The sequence below is a fragment of the Melopsittacus undulatus genome, chromosome 4 (genome assembly GCF_012275295.1).
Source record: "Melopsittacus undulatus isolate bMelUnd1 chromosome 4, bMelUnd1.mat.Z, whole genome shotgun sequence".
NCBI lineage: Eukaryota > Metazoa > Chordata > Aves > Psittaciformes > Psittaculidae > Melopsittacus > Melopsittacus undulatus.
The window spans coordinates 77,333,999-77,353,019 of record NC_047530.1 but is presented as its reverse complement, the minus strand read 5'-3'; the positions used below and the strand labels follow the sequence as shown (position 1 = coordinate 77,353,019).

The 19,021-nt window shown below is 36.7% G+C and overlaps 1 protein-coding gene across 1 annotated transcript in view; it reads right to left on the bottom strand.

Moving 5' to 3' along the window:
- The window catches only part of LRP1B (LDL receptor related protein 1B), a 565,080-nt gene that overhangs the window by 275,035 nt on the left and 271,024 nt on the right, over positions 1-19,021 (bottom strand). Inside the window, exons 8-11 of the mRNA XM_034061327.1 lie at positions 14,813-15,035; positions 11,783-11,954; positions 9,764-9,907; positions 6,468-6,704 (exon numbers count right to left, since the gene is read on the bottom strand). Of these exons, the coding sequence (XP_033917218.1) occupies positions 6,468-6,704; positions 9,764-9,907; positions 11,783-11,954; positions 14,813-15,035 (776 nt within the window). The remainder of the gene's footprint in view (positions 1-6,467; positions 6,705-9,763; positions 9,908-11,782; positions 11,955-14,812; positions 15,036-19,021) is intronic.

Sequence of the window (19,021 nt, the reverse complement as noted above, 5' to 3'; positions counted from 1 at the left end):
CTTTCATCAGTTTCATTCTTCTTCACCAGCGTTGATGTCACTTGCTGATCAACACTGGGGTTTGTTTTTTTACTTATTTTTTAAAGATTTTCTCCCATCAAGTATGATGCAGAGAGATTTTCACTGTAATATACAAAAAGAAAAAAAGTATTACAATTTTTTAGGAAATGCTGATGTGACAAAAGTCACTGTTCCTACTTAAATCCTCCTTGTACCAGATAGGCATGTGAAAATCTGCTAAACTGAACACAGCTTCGTAGCGTTTGAATTGTGCTGCCAGACCTCTGTAACTTAACTGCCAGCTTCCCAGACAGCAACTGCATGTGAACTCCTGAAGTGTCGGCTTGGGACATATCAAGCTGTTACCAGTCACTTTACTGCAGCAGATTTGTGCAGTGGTGCCGTGTTGCCATCGTTTAAACCTTCCTTTCCTCAGATTTCTCCACCAAAATGCCCCCCATAATACAATCACAGTAAGTACTAATGGAAAGGTCTTTCTAACATTCTTAACTTCAACAAACCTACAAATTCTCCTTTGCAACATTAGACATATTTTCCTTGGGACAAACTCTTCACCAGTAATATTTTATAGATCCCGAACACCTTTACTGACTATCCCCGTAATAAACTACCTCATTCCCTACAAGAAATCAGTAAAATTCTTTGTGGCGGAGGGGAATGCAAAGCTCTCACTGAGTCACAGTCCACATAACTTATTTAGTTCAGTACAGAAAAGTTTCTGCTTACTGTAACCCATAAATAACATATGGTATGTCATCAACAATACACTAAGAAAAAAAAGAGGGAGTTTTACCAAAAAAAATGAAATATTGGGATCTTTATACACTTTGATGCAATAATAACATCTATAGAAGGCGCTGTTACAGTCTGGGTAGCATTGAAACATGATAAATTACTTCACGGTGTATTTCTTGAACAGTGTTTTTTAGTGATTGTAATACCATCATACTCCCTATCAAGCTGGCAGAGCTATACTGTTTTCAAGTACCTTGTCATTGCAAAATGTTTCATGTTTTGTTAGTTTTATAACTATTTCTTTTTTAAAAAGCAAAATGCATTTCAAAGTTGGAGTGTATGATGATATAAATTTGCACTGTATACTAAAATTTAAAAATGACAAGGATACTTCAGTCAGTATGATTTCAATGTTTAACAATAGAATATTAAAAGAATGTGGTGGCTACTGAAATTCATATATGACATCCATGCAATATTTTTTAAACTGCTTTTTCCCTCAGTATCTTCTGTCTGTGCACAAGGGCAATGAACAATCAGCAAAGATGAATAATGCAAATGAGATAAATGTTTTAAACATATCAGGAAGGAAATTCTTGACAATAACACAGAAAGTAATCAAGAAATGAGTTTACTTAGAAATCAACAAGGTCTAGAGTATTTCAGGATTCTTGCTAACTTTAATGCTGTCTACAATTCCAAGTGTGTAATCATCCTATTGCATGCATATTGCTTATGTTAAATTAAACATTCATAGAGACATACGTATATATGTATGTAGATGAAACTGTGATGAATTTTACACTTGCTAGGTTTTCTTTGGGTTGTTTTTTGTTGTTTTTTTTTAACACTTTAACTGCAAAGTATAATCTACCACCTGCAGTGAACAATAACAGGAATTAAAGGTACATAACATACTCAGCTGCCATTTTTAAATGAACATGGGAGGAATTGAAGTCTGACTACTTATGTATTCATGTGCTCCTTTTATTTTTGACTACTTAGCTGAAGAACAATGGGTTTTTTTTAAATTCCATTGTAATTCCATTTCACAATTTCTGTGTTTACATTGCTATGCCCAGCTACAGAAATCAATAAAATAAGAGCGAACTTACAAATCATCAGTCCTTGATATCTCCTCTCCCTAATTTTACCAAATTACAAGATTTTAATTATAGTTGGACCTCTGCCTTATACATCAAATTGACTTGGCATCATTCTGCAGGTCTCAAAGATACTACAGACAGACAAAGGTACCCACTGAAGTATCAACTAAACTCTGTTCACATAAGAAACTAGACTTAAATTTAATAAATCAGTCATGGGTGTAAAGATGACACTACATACTGTGAGACACAATATGAGAAAGTTATAGGGGAAAAAAAGTGGCATCTGCTGATGGGTTTTCCAAAATGTGGTTAACATTTTTATTCCTATTTCTGATACAGCTAAGCAACACTATATTTTGGGGAACTATTTTTCCTTGTGATTTAAGAAGCTTGAAGGAAACAATGGTGTCAAAATTCACTTTCCAGGTGGGGGATATGAAACAATATGAGACATACCTAACCCAGCAACCACCCAGTCTGACAAGATTCAGCTGTTCAAGTAGAAAACAACTGTGGACCAGCCAGAGTGGGTGAGATCGGTGCCAGCAGTACATCCAGGTTTTCCAGGCTGATAAGACTGTCAGTTTTATTTGATGTCTCCCAATCTGAGTGCCTTTGCTACATTCTTTTAAGAAAGTAGTTCCAGAGTCAGCTGGAACTTGCTGAAAGTAGGTCTTGGAGTGATCAAGTATGTTGAGAAGAGAGAAGTTTGAAGTATAGTAGTAGGGAAAAGGGCATCTCACCAAGGACCTGGGAGCCCAAGGCTCACAGAGAAAGTCTGCTGAACAGAACAGGCAACCAAGACAAGCTTCAGGAGGAAAGAAAAGTCCTTTAGCATTCAGAGGGGTCTCAGAAGATTCTGTTCAACTGAAGAAAACACTGACATGATTGAAATCATGCTTTAGGACAAGGAGTGATTTTTTCAAAATCTATTTTATTTTTACCTTGCCTGACCTAGACATTTTGGGTTAAACTAAGCTTTCATACTAATAAGTTCAGCTTTTTAATGAAAATGTTTTGTTGGGTTTTTTTTTTTTCTTCTTTGGGACACAAACCAGTCCAAGTATGTATCAACAGCAAAGCTAAGTATTAAATTAAAATGCTAGGTACATCCTAAAATTTACAAGCATATTATAATAGAATCATAGAATAGTTAGGGTTGGAAAGGACCTTAAGATCATCTAGTTCCAACACCCTGCCATGAGCAGGGACACCTCGCACTAAACCATCTCACCCAAGGCTCTGTCCAACCTGGCCTTGAACTCTGCCAGGGATGGAGCATTCACAGCTTCCCTGGGCAACCCATTCCAGTGCCTCACCACCCTAACAGTAAAGAATTTCTTCCTTATATTTAATCTAAACTTCCCTATTTAAATTTTAACCCGTTACCCCTTATCCTATCGCTACAGTCCCTAATGAATAGTCCCTCCCCAGCATCCTTATAGTCCCTCTTCAGATACTGGAAGGCTGCTATGAAGCCTCCATGCAGCCTTCTCTTCTCCAGGCTGAACAGCCCCAACTTCCTCCAATTTTCCCCCAGTATTGCTCCAAGTCTATCCAGTTTCATGAAATATCTACTCTATGTCACCTACTATGCCTTCTGCGGGAATTTTGGAGGATCTGTGTTTCTAAACCAAATACAATCTAAATCAAAAAACTTCATGGTAATTAGTAAATATATCGTAAAGTTTTTAAATAAAGGAAGATACTATAGCACAATCCTATAGAGAGAGTTTACATTCTTTTTGTGAAGTTATGGTTTAAAGTTCACTTTAGCTATCTAAAAACTTTAAACACATTCTTTACTTTCTGGTGGGTTTCATATCAAGTAAAAGAAACAAAATAATGGCCGTTCTGATTAAACAGAATTGATCTGACTACAGCCAGACTTTCTGCAGTTAAGCCCTTTCAACATGAAAAGTATGAGGTGAATAAAATACCATTCTTATAATTTTTCACCTGATGATTAAAAAAGTAAGATTTGTAATTCTGGAAATACTGGAATTTTATAATCAACAGTAGGGTGTGGGCTCCAAACCCTCATATTTCTAGAGGCAACAAATTGCCACATTGCTTTTAAATATGCAAGAGTGTGTACAGAATGGCCTAGCTCATCAATGTCAGTTAGATCATGTAGACTAATAGCGCCTAAAATACTACATTAACATGAAAACCAGCAAAAAAAAATATTTCTTTTTTACACCAAACAGCTAAACAGCTTCCAAAGATCTTTACAGACTTTGACCTTGTTTAAGCAAAAAAGTTAGACCTTGAGCATCTTTGCTATTATTTACAAATTAGTAATATAAAACCTTAAGTCTCACAGCAACCCAAAATAATGTAAGGGGGACAAAGACAAAAAAATCCCAGCAGAGTTTGTGTTTATGTTACTTCAACTGAGCAATATTTGAATTCCTTTAAAAATGTCTGGTTTGTTCCACTGTTTTGTTTTAAAACAAAACAAAACAAAAAAATTACATGCAAGTTTGAAAGATTAATTATGACAATTTCTGTTGCTTGCAAAAGTACACTACAATTGCAGTTGTGCCGCCAACTCTAGGATAGGCAATGCTTTGGGCTGTCAAATAGTTATCAATATTACACAGCAGTTTGTTTCCTGAAGTGAAGAATAAGAAATCACAGCTAAACTTATGGGAAATCAAACTCCAGCAGTGTTAGGTGTGCAGCATTCTCAATTCCCAGTCAACAGCTTGTAGGATAAGGCTCTCATGTAGGCAAACTGTAATTATCAGTTACAGTGTTGTTTGAGCTAGCATATCTGCTCTTGCAAAACCTGATAGTCACAAAAACTGACAACTTCTAATCTAAGAAGTGACACCTACCACAGATACGAGTTCCTTAGCAGCATGCTGTTCAGAGTGAATATTAAGCCACCTCCTGACACACCTGATTTTCTCTAGTAGCCTTCCACCAAGGAATGATTTAATCTATCCCTGCTGAGTTCTTGAGAGCTGACAAGAATAAAAGCTGAGGTGGTATGACTGGAGGACATATTAATTTTTTAAATCATGAAAAATACATTAACAAGTGCTCTGTAAACATACTTCAAAGTTATGAAACTACACCAAGCTCTAACAAACAATGTAAGCTCCTGGGGAAGGAGTGGGTGGGGAAAGAATGACAGTGACTTTGTGATCTTTGTAAATATTAGGACCACCAATAATACATCATCAGGTAGTCCATAACTCTTTTGGTATGGCACTGGTATTTTTACAAAGAGCAGAAATTCCACTTAAACATTGTTTAAAAGAGTCTCTTCAATATGCCAGTTTGGTATACAAAGTTCATTCATGTCTGCATGTTTGATTAGACTAACCCAAACCTGTCTGACACCTTTCAGCAGGGATACTCGTTGGTGCTACCTTAAAATATTTAAACTGACATCCTTGTCTGCTCCTTCCTCTAATTACTTTGTTGTAAAATGCAATGTATGTTGTTTAGTAAGTGGAAGTCAGCAATGGAAGTTCTGTGATATATGTTATCCATCTCCATGTTTGCAGTGAAATGAAGATTTATGAGATTGACAGCTGAGTATTTATTATTTGTTCAGACAGCTGCCTTCTATTAAGCAACCACCAATAGAGGGTAAAGAGCCATCTATGCATTGCAACTACTGCTGAAGTGATTTTTGTGCACTCTGAGAAACTTTATTCCAAAACAGCACCATATCACTGCTAACTGGAGATAATTTCTCTGAGACATGTGGATTAAAACATAGGTTATGAATGCCATGGAATGAAAATGCCTGTGATACAGCAATAGTATTTTAGTTAAAAGCCAAGATTAATATTCATCCTGCTTATTTTCTTGAGTACTAGAAAATAATTACTGTAGAATGGATTTCAACTGAGGCACTTGTTACTTCCTACTGAACCAGTCTTTCATAAAAAGAGTCCATAAAAGAAAAAGAAGTATATGTTGACAAACTGGAGGTTTTATCACTGAAACAGAATTTTGTATGAGATATGATTGTAGACCAGGGAGATTCTGGGAAGTGTGGTGGGAGAGGTGCAAGCTAGAGAACTGCTGCTATTTTTTCTCATTGCTATAATAAATAGTACAAATATCTTAATTAAGCTTCTGAAAAATGTTTCCATCTTCCTGTTTCTTCCCCATATACAATAGAAAACACATCAGGAAAGACAAAGCTTCTTTTTCAAATAAGTGTGCAAGAACTACAGGAAGTCTCACTCTGCCAGACTACTGGCCTAAGCTTCAGAATCAACACTGTGACACAATGAAGTCATAACATTCACAAGGATATGGGATGGATCATAGAATGATTAAAAAGAACTGCTGAAGGAATGCAGTGAAAATGCAGGAGTTACTCACTGCTGGGTATCAGCTTAAATGGCCAAAGTAAGAATTCACAACAGAGCAACTTAACTAAACTTTAGTTTCTGCACTCAGGAAGAATAAACAGGAACTTATAGAAGAAAGGAAGTTTCTGGAACTCTGTCTGAGGCCTAGTTTGGGTCTGTTTTCCTTGGGAGATTTAAATAAAGCCTTACATTATCTGTAAATGTCAGTTCAACTTTTCCTTAGTGAGATTCTGTGAATGTCACTATCTGCGTTGCTTACCATCTTTGAGGATTGTTTCTCTCTCTGTGCCATCAATTTTCTGTCGTCCAATTAGGAAACTGGTAGTATCAGCAAAGTAAATGTAACTGGTTTCGGCATGGAAGTCCAGAGCACGAGGATTGACTAAGTCTTCTATAGGGATCATGTATTCATCAGATACTTTGGTGTTCAGGTCCATTCCCCGTATTATTCCTGGACGTCCCTTCCCATAAAAAAGAAACAATTCATTCTTTGGTCCTGCAAAAGAAAGATTACAAGCATAAACAATTGATGCTGCCTAATCTTTTTGCAGTGCATAATGGCACTGTTTAATTAACCAGCACAATGAGTGGAGGAACAGTAGTACTATTCAATACCAAAAATTTAAATTTCATTTATTTTATTTTGTTTCTGCCCTGGATTTGGAGAAAGCTGAGGTTCTCAATGACTTCTTTGCCTCAGCCTTCACTGGCAAATGCTCTGACCACACCACCCAAGTCCTGGAAGGCGGACGCAGGGACTGTGAAAACCTAGACCTTGGGCCCACTGTACATGAGGATCTTGTTCGAGACCATCTTAAGCACCTGAATGTACACAAGTCCATGGGACCTGATGAAATCCATCCGTGGGTCCTGAAGGAGCTGGCGAATGAAGTTGCTAAGCCACTGACCATCATATTTGAAAAATCATGGCAGACAGGTGAAGTTCTCGATGACTGGAAAAAGGGAAATATAACCCCCATTTTCAAGGGGAAAATGGATGACTCAGGGAATTATAGACCAGTCAGTCTCACCTCTGTGCCTGGAAAAATCGTAAAGCAGATTCTCCTGGAAGGCATGCTAACGCACATGAAAAACAACAAGGTGCTTGGTGACAGCCAGCATGGCTTCACTAAGGGCAAATCCTGCCTGACCAATTTGGTGGCCTTCTCTGATGGGGTTATGGAACCGATGGACAGGGGTAAAGCAGCTGATGTCATCTACCTGGACTTGTGCAAAGCGTTCAACACTGTCCCACATGACATCCTTGTCTCTAAATCGGAGAGACGTCAATTTCATAGGTGGACCGCTTGGTGAATAAAGAACTGGCTGGATGGCCCCATGCAAAGAGTTGTGGTCAATGGCTTAATGTCTAGTAACAAGTGGCGTCCCTCAGGGATCAGTGTTGGAACCAGTCTTGTTCAACATCTTTGTTGTGACATGGACAGTGGGTTTGAGTGTGCCCTCAGCAAGTTTGCCAATGACACCAAGCTGTGTGGTTTGGTTGATACGCTGGAGGGAAGGAATACCATCCAGAGGGACCTTGACATGCTTGTGAGGTGGGCTGATGCCAACCTCATGAAGTTTAACCATGACAAGTGCAAGGTCCTATACCTGGGTCAGTGAAATCCCAGGCACAGCTACAGCTTGGGCAGAGAAGACATTCAGAGCAGCCCTGCGGAGAAGGACTCGGGGGTGTTAGTCAATGACAAAACGAACATGAGCCGGCTTCAGTGTGCACTCACAGCCCAGAAAGCCAACTGTATTCTGGGCTGCATCAAAAGGAGCATGACCAGCAGGTTGAAGGAGGTGATCCTGCCCCTCTACTCTGCGCCCTCACTTGGAGTATTGTGTGCAGTTCTGGTGCCCTCAACATGAAAAGGACATGGAACTGTTGGAACAAGTCTAGAAGAGGGCCACAAGTATGATCATGGGGCTGGAGCACCTTCTGTAGCAGCCTTCCAGTATCTGAAGGGGTCCTATAAGGATGCTGGGGAAGGACTCTTCATTAGGGACTATAGTGATAGGACAAGGGGTAACGGGTTAAAACTTACAGAGGGCAAGTTTGGATTGGATATAAGGAGGAAGTCCTTTACTGCAAAGGTGGTGAGGTTGTCCAGGGAAGTTGTGAATGCTCCATCCCTTGCAGTGTTCAAGGCCATGTTGGAGAGAGCCTTGGGTGAGATGGTTTAGTGTGAGGTGTCCCTGCCCATGGCAGGGGGGTTGCAACTAGATGATCTTAAGTTCCTTTCCAACCCTAACTATTCTATGATTCTATGATTTATTCTGAAGGTATCTAAACTAAAAAAAAAAAATGTAGCTAATTATATTACCTTAATTAAAACGCAGATTACTTCAGTGAGCTGCGTATATCTAATTATTTTTGTCTGCAAAAGTTCAACTGAAAAGCAATTCTAGGTTATAGAATAACTTCGCATCTACTGTGAAATTTACATATACAGCTTTGTAGATTTTTAATTTTACAATTCATTAAGATCTATCTGGGTAATGTACACCATGACTGAAGTAATCATTGTATCTAACAAGGTCATAAACTCTGGCAAACATAAAATACTGTTGTGTTTTTTTTCACCTAAAGTTTCTCAGAAACAAACAAGACAAAAGATGACAGTAAATGTCTTTTAAATGGGAAAGAATACTACAAATCAATACATGCTGTTCTTTCATACTGAGATGCGAAACATGGATACCAATATTTGTTATTTCTCAGGAGATTTTTACTATTTAGCTACTTAGGTTAATTACAAATAATTGAAGCTTAGTATATTTCTTTCCGTAGAAGTACTTAGAAATATCCTTAGATGCTTAATAGTATCATTATACCTGCTAAAAATCTCCAAAATATATACTTCTTTTTTAATTTGTTTAGGGTTTTTTTTGTTGGAATTGTTGGTGAAAACCATACAAGGTTTGGCTGAGATCAATTATCTATCTACCGTCTATCCATCAAAGCTATCTAATTGCATGCCTTTCATCTGAACTAGATCAATGCAATTTGATCAAGAAACCAAACAAAAGTAGATGCTCCCCATGACTTTCAGGACTATCCTTTTGGCTGTAGGTGAATTGTGTATACTTAACATTAGGTATAACTATAGTTACACAACTTAAACTTGGTATCACAAAGCATTATGAAAAAAGCCTTGCTTGACTTATTCACATGAATGGTCAGCCTCTGAATTACAAGTTGATTGTATGGGTAAATACTGGATGTGACAAACCAGAAGCTTTTCAGTACCTATATGCTGTGAGAATGCATAGTATATATAAAGACTAAGACTGACTAACATAAAACTCATGATAATTTTTAGAATTCTTTTAACAGCATTCCAGGTTTAATTTGTCACTTCTATGAACTAAGCTAAACCAAATAATTTCAAGGGAATGAAGGGATATATGAACGAGGTGTCAGGTACACATTTTACTTAAAAGCAGCCTGTGTGATTTCTACTGTTATTGATAAACATGGTAAATAAAACCCAGAACTATACCCGGGAATATTCGTGGCTGACAGATTATTTGAGTTAAATAACATACTTTTGCATGACCTGCCATCACTCCCCAAGATGAAGCCAGTCCTGCAGCGACAAGTTCGTGCCTTGTAGTTGCTGCTGAGCAGACAGATGTGTGAACATCCTCCCGGCATTCCATATGGGTCCACTTCGCATGCATGGCTTCTGACTATGGCGAGTGAGAAACAGCACGATTCATATCCATTTAAAGCAAGATAATTATATGCATCAGCATGTAGAAAGTTTAGACAGCAAAAAAGGGAATTTGTGTCACAATAAATCTTCCCTTAGAATGCAGCTATAAAGTTTCTTGCAGCTATATGTTTTTTAAAGATGATACCCAAACCAGACAAGTGATCCAAAGGGCCGTATTGTGGCTCTCAGGCTATACCTATCATTGTGTGTGATCACCCTTTTTGAATAAGTTTCAGCACAGCATTTATCAGGAAGCACTCCCCTGGGGTAGCTGACACTTTCCCCCTTTTTTATTTATTGCTTTGGTTCATTTATTTGGTTGGCTGGTTTTTTTTTTGAGAAGAGAGTGAATCCCATCCCAATGCAGTTTGCTATTTATTCAACTCCATTCAATAGCAACTTTCTGGGGCAGATACCTGGGCAAAAACTAAAGAACAGAACAAACCTTGTAGCGTTTTTCCAGATGTATAGAGCTAGGATATAAATCCAGCAGAAGAAGCCAAATAATTCCTTTCTCTGGATTTCATATTTTCAAATTAAAGGTTCTGAATTAGCAGACTAATATATCAAATCCATTTTTTAAACATTTTAAGGTAAATCTGATGAAAAAACAGAATCTACCTTGCTATGTTATATTTACCAAACTGGCTTACAACAGGGCAACAGTACGAACAGTATTTCAGCTCAAAAAATGTTTGTATCTTCTTTCTCCTTTACCTCAAGCTTCTTAATTGTTTAAAAAAAAAATGAAGTGGTTTAAGATCGATATTGTTCAAGGCGTACAGAAACTCAACTAAGCTGAGACAGCCTTTACAGCAAATCCTGACAAGCAACAAACATGCCCATTCAAAACAAAAGAAGTAGCAGAGTGAACAAAGGGCAAGAGAAACCGAGTAATCACAGGATGTAATAAAAGATTACATTGTGCTCATGCCTGTCCTCTACTCAACCTCTCTGACTCCCTCAGGGGTATAAGAGAGGGGCCTATAGCAAGAGAAGCATCTTTACAGCCTCCTCCAGACACTGACATCTGCAAATCAATGCCCTCAGCTAGAGGATGAAATTTAGTTTGTTCACTCTACGTAAATTTAGAGTTTGTTCCCACTTCAGTAATGGCTCTAACAGCAGTCATTCTGTTTAATAACAACAAAATTGGATCTTGTTATCTTTGCACAAAGTTCCCACAAATCACACTGCTGTTGCAAATGTGGAGTTTGCATCAGAGCCATGATTAGAGCCATAGGACTATGTACAGACTATAGACCTCAGAAATAGGTATTTTACCAAAAATGCTGAGATTACAGGAAGTTTTTCATTCTAGGTGAAAATGAAATTTTTTTTCTACAGAAGGCAAAGATGATATTTATACAATCCAAGAAAAACTTATCAGCAATTTCCTATTTTACCAGTTGCTGTGCTGGCAGTTATGCAGGAAGGCTGCCTTTGTCTCTGCTTTTTTGGCAGCCCTGAAGACGAGGCTTACTCGAGGTTTGTAGTCTGTCTGAAAAGCAGGCCCAGAGAAACCAGGAATCTCTGAGGTCTGAGACCCAAGTGTATGGATGGTATTGGACATCTAACAGTGTTGAAGGTGTTAAATTCTGAAAGCGGTAAGTGTGTGGAGCCAGAAAACTTGCAGACCAGGGCTCTCTGGCGGTTCTCCAAGATGAATGCTCAGGGAGCCAAGCTTAAACATGCAAGAAAACTAGCAGTAAGCACAAAGAAAACTGGGCAGATGAAGAAACAACATTTTTCGTCACAGTGACAAATTTTCACTGTATATTCTGATACATTTTTCTACATCCACCTACCACCAGTGTTAATGTTTTCTAAGAATGAATGTTGATCTTACCTGCTGTTTGAGATCTTTTCTGGTACACACGGATCTCTTTAGCATTGTCAAGTTTGGCAAGAGACTGAATATCGGTGCCATTATATCTGTTTATTCGTAAAATGCTGAGGCTATCTGAATCAATGGTATATAAATAGTTTTCAAATACTGCCAAACCACAGAGATGCCTAATCTGGAATAGAAAAAAAATAAATAATCATCATTATTTTAGCTGCCTGTGTTATGTTTCTCTATGAGTTGTAAACATTAAACATTATTGTGAATTGTACAAAAGGATTGCTGAATATGGCAATAAATATTTGTAAATAATAAACACAAGCTATGCTATAAGTATCGTTCACATTCTTGTAGCCTGGAGCTTATAATTAGAAAAGCTTTGTACAAGAAAGGCAGAAAATTCAAAATATTTAACAATCTAAATTAATTTATCCTCTACATTTCCCAGTTTCTCTCACATTTAAATGAAAATGTTCTGCATACGTTATGTACAACTTATTTTAGTCTTAACTAATATTAATTAAACAATATAAAGTTTGATCAACTTTTGCTAGCTAGCATTAACTAATAAACAGAGTGAATATAGATATTGAAAAGTGTTCATGGGATGAATTGATGTATTTTTGTATAATGTTATAATCATAGCAAGGAAAATAGGCAATATACACCCACCAGATATTTTTTTTAGGTAAAATAAATGAATAAATAAACAACTTTCCTTAGCTATGCTTGTGTTCATTTTGTGTCAGTGTCTCTGAATTTGGTTGTGTCCACACAGTACTGCTTGTTTCTCAAAAAGTGAATTCTAAAGTTGTAATAGTCTATGATGTGTACATTAAAAATTACCTAACGTTAGTTAGTTAGCCAGCCAATCACAGCTCAAACATGAGGTGTTCAATAATCTAGTGGTTGTGCTTGATTTATAGATTTAGGAAATGTAAAATATTTCATTGGTAGTTTTGAAAGCTGAACAAATTTGTTGGTAGATGTTCAGATATTCATGGCCTGAATATCTTATTAGTTTAATCAGTAAATTGCTCACCAGAAAGCATTTATTTATCTATCTCATTTATCACAAATTCAGGCATGTGTCACCAAAACCAACCAACGAACCAACCCCCCCATTCTCCATCAAATATTTCAGTCCTTTCTGGAAATCACCCCCTAGTTGGCCAAATATTGCCATTGTATTGAGCCTTTTCCCAGAAAAATAATAATTAAAAAAAAAATCAATGGAAGTGTTTGATTAAGACCCAATAAAAATTCGTTCCAATTACAGTAAGATGGAAAACAGCCTTGAAAATAATGATGCAACTGTACATGGTATCATGCACGTGATGGTCTGATGTATCTGCAATTTGGTATCTGTACCAAATTGTTGCATTAATTCTTTTTGCCCTATTTCCATTTGCACTCAGTTTAAATCTTTATTATTTAACTCCCAAAAGAGCTTTTCTATATTTACACTATGAAAACTATATGTGACTCTTTTACAATGAATTTTATAATGACTTAATTATTTGTATTTAATTTATGCATGTTTGTTTTTATATTTCATGAAGCTTGCCAGCTATCTTATGCATGAACAGAAATGTTGCTTGCTACAAAGAATAGTTGTTTAAAAGCCTATCAACCTAAAAAGCCCATATCATTTGGAAAGCATGTCCTTTGATATGCTTGTACTTATGAAATAGACTTTAATCCCTAAGATTTCTTGAGAATAGTTTTCTGGTTTGCTATTCCGTTAGACTAATGAGAAGTAACTTTTAGCTGCAGTCATTCCAAATCCTGACAAATGCAGACACAGAACTAGTGAAATTACCAGTTTTTCATCTGAGTGGAAAGACAACCAATATGCATCTCCTTTTGCAGTAACAATGACTGAGAGGCCAGACACTTTTCATTCATATTGAAAAAACAGGCATCCTTCTCATTTCTTAGCTAGAGAAGATCATAAATAATAAACTCTTTTTCATTGAAGTTTAAGAAAGAAGGAACAAGCATCTTTCCTATGACACCAATAGAACCCAGTTACAAGCCTGTAAAAGCATTTGTTAGTTGCTTCTGAAAATGGGTTTCTTTTTTTAGGTATCTATGAAAAAAATGTTACTTGAAGTTATTTACAAGACCTGTTATTCCAGAACAAGTCGCTAAAGACTTGCAGTAATTTGGTAAAAAGTAGGAAGGTGTTTGCTCTTTAGCCAGGTGACCTAGATTGCTTTTTGTCATATCTTCTGCCTGTTTTAAAATGGCAGTTATGCTAATCACTTCTCCTACTAAACAGTGATTACCTGGAAGCAAAGCAAAGAATGACAGCACAACAGGTAAAGTGTTTATTCTGTCTGCACATTTTTACACACTCTGTTTAACGTCAGGCAGAAGCAGATGTAAACACGGTACCCACAAAAGAACTGGCAGTTCAAGTAGCAACAAGAAATAATTTGGTCTTTGCTAATTTTCCCTCTTTTTACATAATCTTCACAACTGCGAGGGAACCCTGCCTTTCCCTCCATTTTACCACTCTCTCCAAGCTGAAGCAACATAACAGATTGATATTCTCCAGCTCAAAGACTCAGTCTCTGCATTTGTATTTATGACCCCAGACATCTGGATCAACTGGGAAAAGCATCACTGCCATCAACAAAATATGATTTAAAGGAATCTAGATGAGTCTGAACAGGTGAATAGCTCTGGCTATTGTGTTTCTTTCACATTCTTGTGCCCGCTAGTCTCTCCTTCCTGAACTGGCAAGGACATCTTGCCAATAATTTATTCCCTAGTACCTTTCTATAACCCCATATTTTCCCTCCTGAAGTCTTTTACAATAGGGAGTGTAACTTACATGGTGTATAGTTAATGCAACATTGAATGGAAGCTTGTCCATAGGTTGTGAAATGGGCTAAATTGCAAAACATGCAGACGGATTTTTTAACTTCTAACACATTTGAACTAAAAAGAGAAAAAAAAAATCACCGTAACTGTTAGCATTATGTATGTGTATTACTTTTAACTAATGCTCGAAGAAATACCTACTTGTCTGCCTTTAATTATCGTATGTCTCTTTCTCCCTTGATAGTCAACAACTTCCACACTATCCAGATATATGTCAACCCAGTACACATATTTATTGATGAGGTCTAGTGCAAGAGCAGTTGGCTGTTCAATTTGAGAGTCTACTATCCACGTCCTGTTCATTCCATCCATGTCACATCTCTCAACCTTGGCAGTATTCCCGTAGTCTGTAAAGAAAAGCTTTCTGTTGGAAGAAAATAAGATGTTGTAAGTTTTAAAGGGTGTGAGCAGAGTGCAAAGCTCCTTGTGCCTCTGTACAAAGTAAGTTTCTGTTCTTCATCATGTCAGAGGGTTTATCCACCAATAACCTATATAGCCCATATTGATCATCATATAATTACAAAAAAAACTCCATATTGTCTAACAAATTCACAATTACACAGAATTTTCTTTCAAATGACATGTACAGAAGTTCTAAATGCATTTGCTTGCACTACAGATGCACTATATACTAGTTGTATTTTAAATGGATGGTATTCTTATGCAAAGACTACATTACAATTGTAAATATCTCTGTAACCGTTGCCTAGAAAAACAGCAAGATAGTTATAAGCAGCAAAGTTTAGGAAGACCACAAGGGACTTACACGGTTTGGAGAACAATTCATTGTATATAAGGTACAACAAATACAGTGATCCAAACTGTCAGGTTTTGAAAACACATTTCTAAAGAAGATGCTTTAGTCTGTAGTGTATTTGTATCCTGCCTTGGAAAGATGTTCAGGTTTTAATATGTTTCTGCAAATCCAATGAGTCATTCCATCATGAATAACGGGAAACTATCAAAGACTTAAAATTGCTACAAAAGCTTCCTAACCCAATACTTGATTAGCAGTCACTGGGTTTAGTACACACAAATCAATTTTTATTAACCTGACAATATTTTAACAAGATCACCTATTTGCAAGACTAAATTACACTTGAAAGATGACAACCACTTTGTCATGATTTTAACATGCAACAAAGAGTAATCTGATTTGAATGTTACTATCAGAATGAATGTTACTAAAATGACTTGAGAATCAGGATTTAATTTTCCAAATAAAGTTATCTGCAAGTTATTACCACTAATGGGAATAACACTGGATCAACAGCTAATAAACCCTAAGTTACCCTTATGTTAAAAAGTTGTAACTTACAGCCTTCTAATCTCTCACAGAAATTCATCATTACAGGTAGTTTTAGGGTGGAAAGAAGACATGTTTGCTAAATAGCCAAATGAGACTCATATCTTTTATTATGGCCATCTTCTGATAGATAAGATTACATTTTAAAAGTAGTTAAAGTGTTTCATGTGCAAAATATGGGAATTTTAAAAAAAAAAGCATTAAAATTATTAAAGGTAGTAGAAATACCTATAGTATATTTACAGCACCTGTCAAATGCCAAAATGAATTGATCACAGAATCATAAAACAGGGCTTGAGGAGAATCTGAAAGGTCATGTAGTCCATCACCAGGCCATAAGGCAGAATAAACTTTACCTATAATATTCCTGAGGGGTAACTCCATTCCTGACAGGGTTTTTTATTTATCAGAATAATTTTGAATTCCTATCTTGTTCTTTATTGTAATTCTGCATCCCAGCTGCACTGTAAGAACATTTTAAAAACCACATACTTAACATTCAGGTCCATATAAATCAAAATGTGCATACTACAGAATATGTGCAAAGTAAAAATTGTGTCTGCAAAGCATATATTTAACTTGGAACAAAAACTAAGTACTGTGTGTATATGCACATATACATATATATATCTAGGTAGTTCATCAGTAATAACAAGGCCAACACCTACTACATTAAAAGTAAGTTGTTAAAACATTACATGTACTCTAGTCTATAATCTGTCCTGGGGATTTGATTTAAGTTACTTAATGGAACTTTGTCTCAAGATTCAATAATTCAAACAAAGCTCGTTTTGTAGTCATAGTACCAAATGGGTTTACTGCCATCAGGCACATGTGCACATACATGCATGTGTGCATATAAATACCTATACATATACATAGCAACTACAAAGGCCTGGAACTTGACTTCAGACTGAGTCTTTATTTGATTGCTTAGTGCACAGCATTCTTATACAAGACTTAATGTTTCTACGTGGTATCACAAAACAGGCTAAAATACAAGACAGAGATAATAATTATTTGCTTTTTACATGTATATTCTCTTTTCAGATCAGATAAGAAATAAAATATTTGACAATAACAAATAGATAAAGAGTATCTAATTTAGGATGCTTCTCCAGCTTTCAGGGATGGGGACACATTTCTGTTTTCTAAATATCTGTTTTATATTAATATCATCTGTGCTAAGGAAGGTAGCGTGACTCCATATGTAAATGACATTATTTTCATTTTTAAAATCATTACTTTTCTGAAGACTGGAAATATTTATCTTTTAATGTAAAGGAAAAAGACAGAGCAAGAAAGCAGTTGCCTAACTGATGCTGTATGATCAAAGTGTTCTGAAAACTAAATTAAGAAAATGAAATGCTTTACCATGTAATCTTGAAATACAATTCTCTATTTAAAGACTAGTGCAGAATTTTTAAAATGTGGAATTGCATTTGTACATATGAAGCTGACTTGCAATTACACTGTACTTCTTTTGCCTTGGGTGTTCTCAAGGACATACCGTAGCATTATTTGTATCAGCTCAAGACTAATTTTTCTGCTCACAAACAGTGCTGGATTTGCCTATCCATTTTGAGCAAAGGGAGGTGAAATCTTTTATCAATTCACAGAGCAATTTCAAGCAAGAATAATGACCACATGCATTTATTTCTTTGCACAGCCCAAGCACTGTACATTAGCACTGACCTTGAGGGACCAGCTCTGACAGGGACAGGGGGAGAGCTGGGTTTGTTACAGCCTTTTTTTCCTGAGACTGCCAGTGAGGATGCTAATTGAGGTTGCTATGAAACAGTACAGATTTTGGTACTAAATTGAAATGTTAATTTTCAATTAACTGAAAATTGGTAATTTTTGTCCTAGTAGCTGGTGCAGTGCTGTGTTTTGGCTTTAGTCTGAGAACAATGCTGATAAGACACCAGTGTTTCAATTGTTGCTAAGTAGCACTTATCCTGATCAAGGATTTTTAAGTCTCTTATGTTCTGCCAGTGAGGAGGGGCATGGGAAGTTGGGAAGAAGCAGAGACAGGACACCTGACCCAAACTAACCAAAGGGGTATTCCATACTACAGCACGTCATGCTCAGTATATAAACTGGGGGGAGTTACCCAGAAGAGACTGATAGCTGTTTGGGTCAGGCTGAGCATTGATCAGCAGGTGGTGAGCAATTGTACTGTGCATCACTTGGGTTTCTTGGGTTTGATTCCTCTCCCTCTTTTTTGTCGTGCTCCTTTTCATTACAAGTATATTATTATTATTATATTATTTTTTAAAATTTGAATTATTAAACTGTTCTTAACCTACAAAATTTACCTTTTTGCTGATTCTCCTCACATTCCCACTGGGGAGGAAGATGAGCACGCAGCTGTGTGGTACTTAGTTGCTGTATGGGGTTAAAATATGACAGAAAGCTATAAGACTTCTTCACACATAGAAATTCTGAATATCCCTAACTCTGTGATACAAACAAGATGTTCTGCCCATTGTGAATCAAGAACAAAATGGGCCATCTTCTTCAACAAGTCCAGGTGCTTTGCAGACATTATGTACCAGTCTTTTTCAAACTTCTTAAACTCATAAAAGTGTTTAGGTTTTTGACCCAATGTTCTATTCAGATGTTCTTCCAGGATGTTTTCATTGTTGTTCCAACAGTTAGGAATCTAAATCTAATAACTAATGATGATATCTTCAAGGCTAAATTGATTTCTACTGATTACTGCAGCCCACTTATGTGGCTGAAACAGTTCTTTTTACCTGTCTTGCCCTCCAAATGTATTTCTAGATAGCAATCAAATGCTTTCCTTCTCTACCCAGCAGCTAGAGATAACCAGATAAAGTCAGTCTTTCTCATCTCCTAAGACAGGCTCTTCATACTGGTCTTCCGTGCAGTTACCCAATTTCAAGTCATGTAATCAAACAAGCATGGTCAGCATTGATGCGCTGTTCCAGAGAGTTCACCAGTGTCTGTGCAATGGCACTGTAACTTCCCTGCATCATCTGGAGATTCAGTCATTACTGGGTGAAATTTGCTGTTTTCAC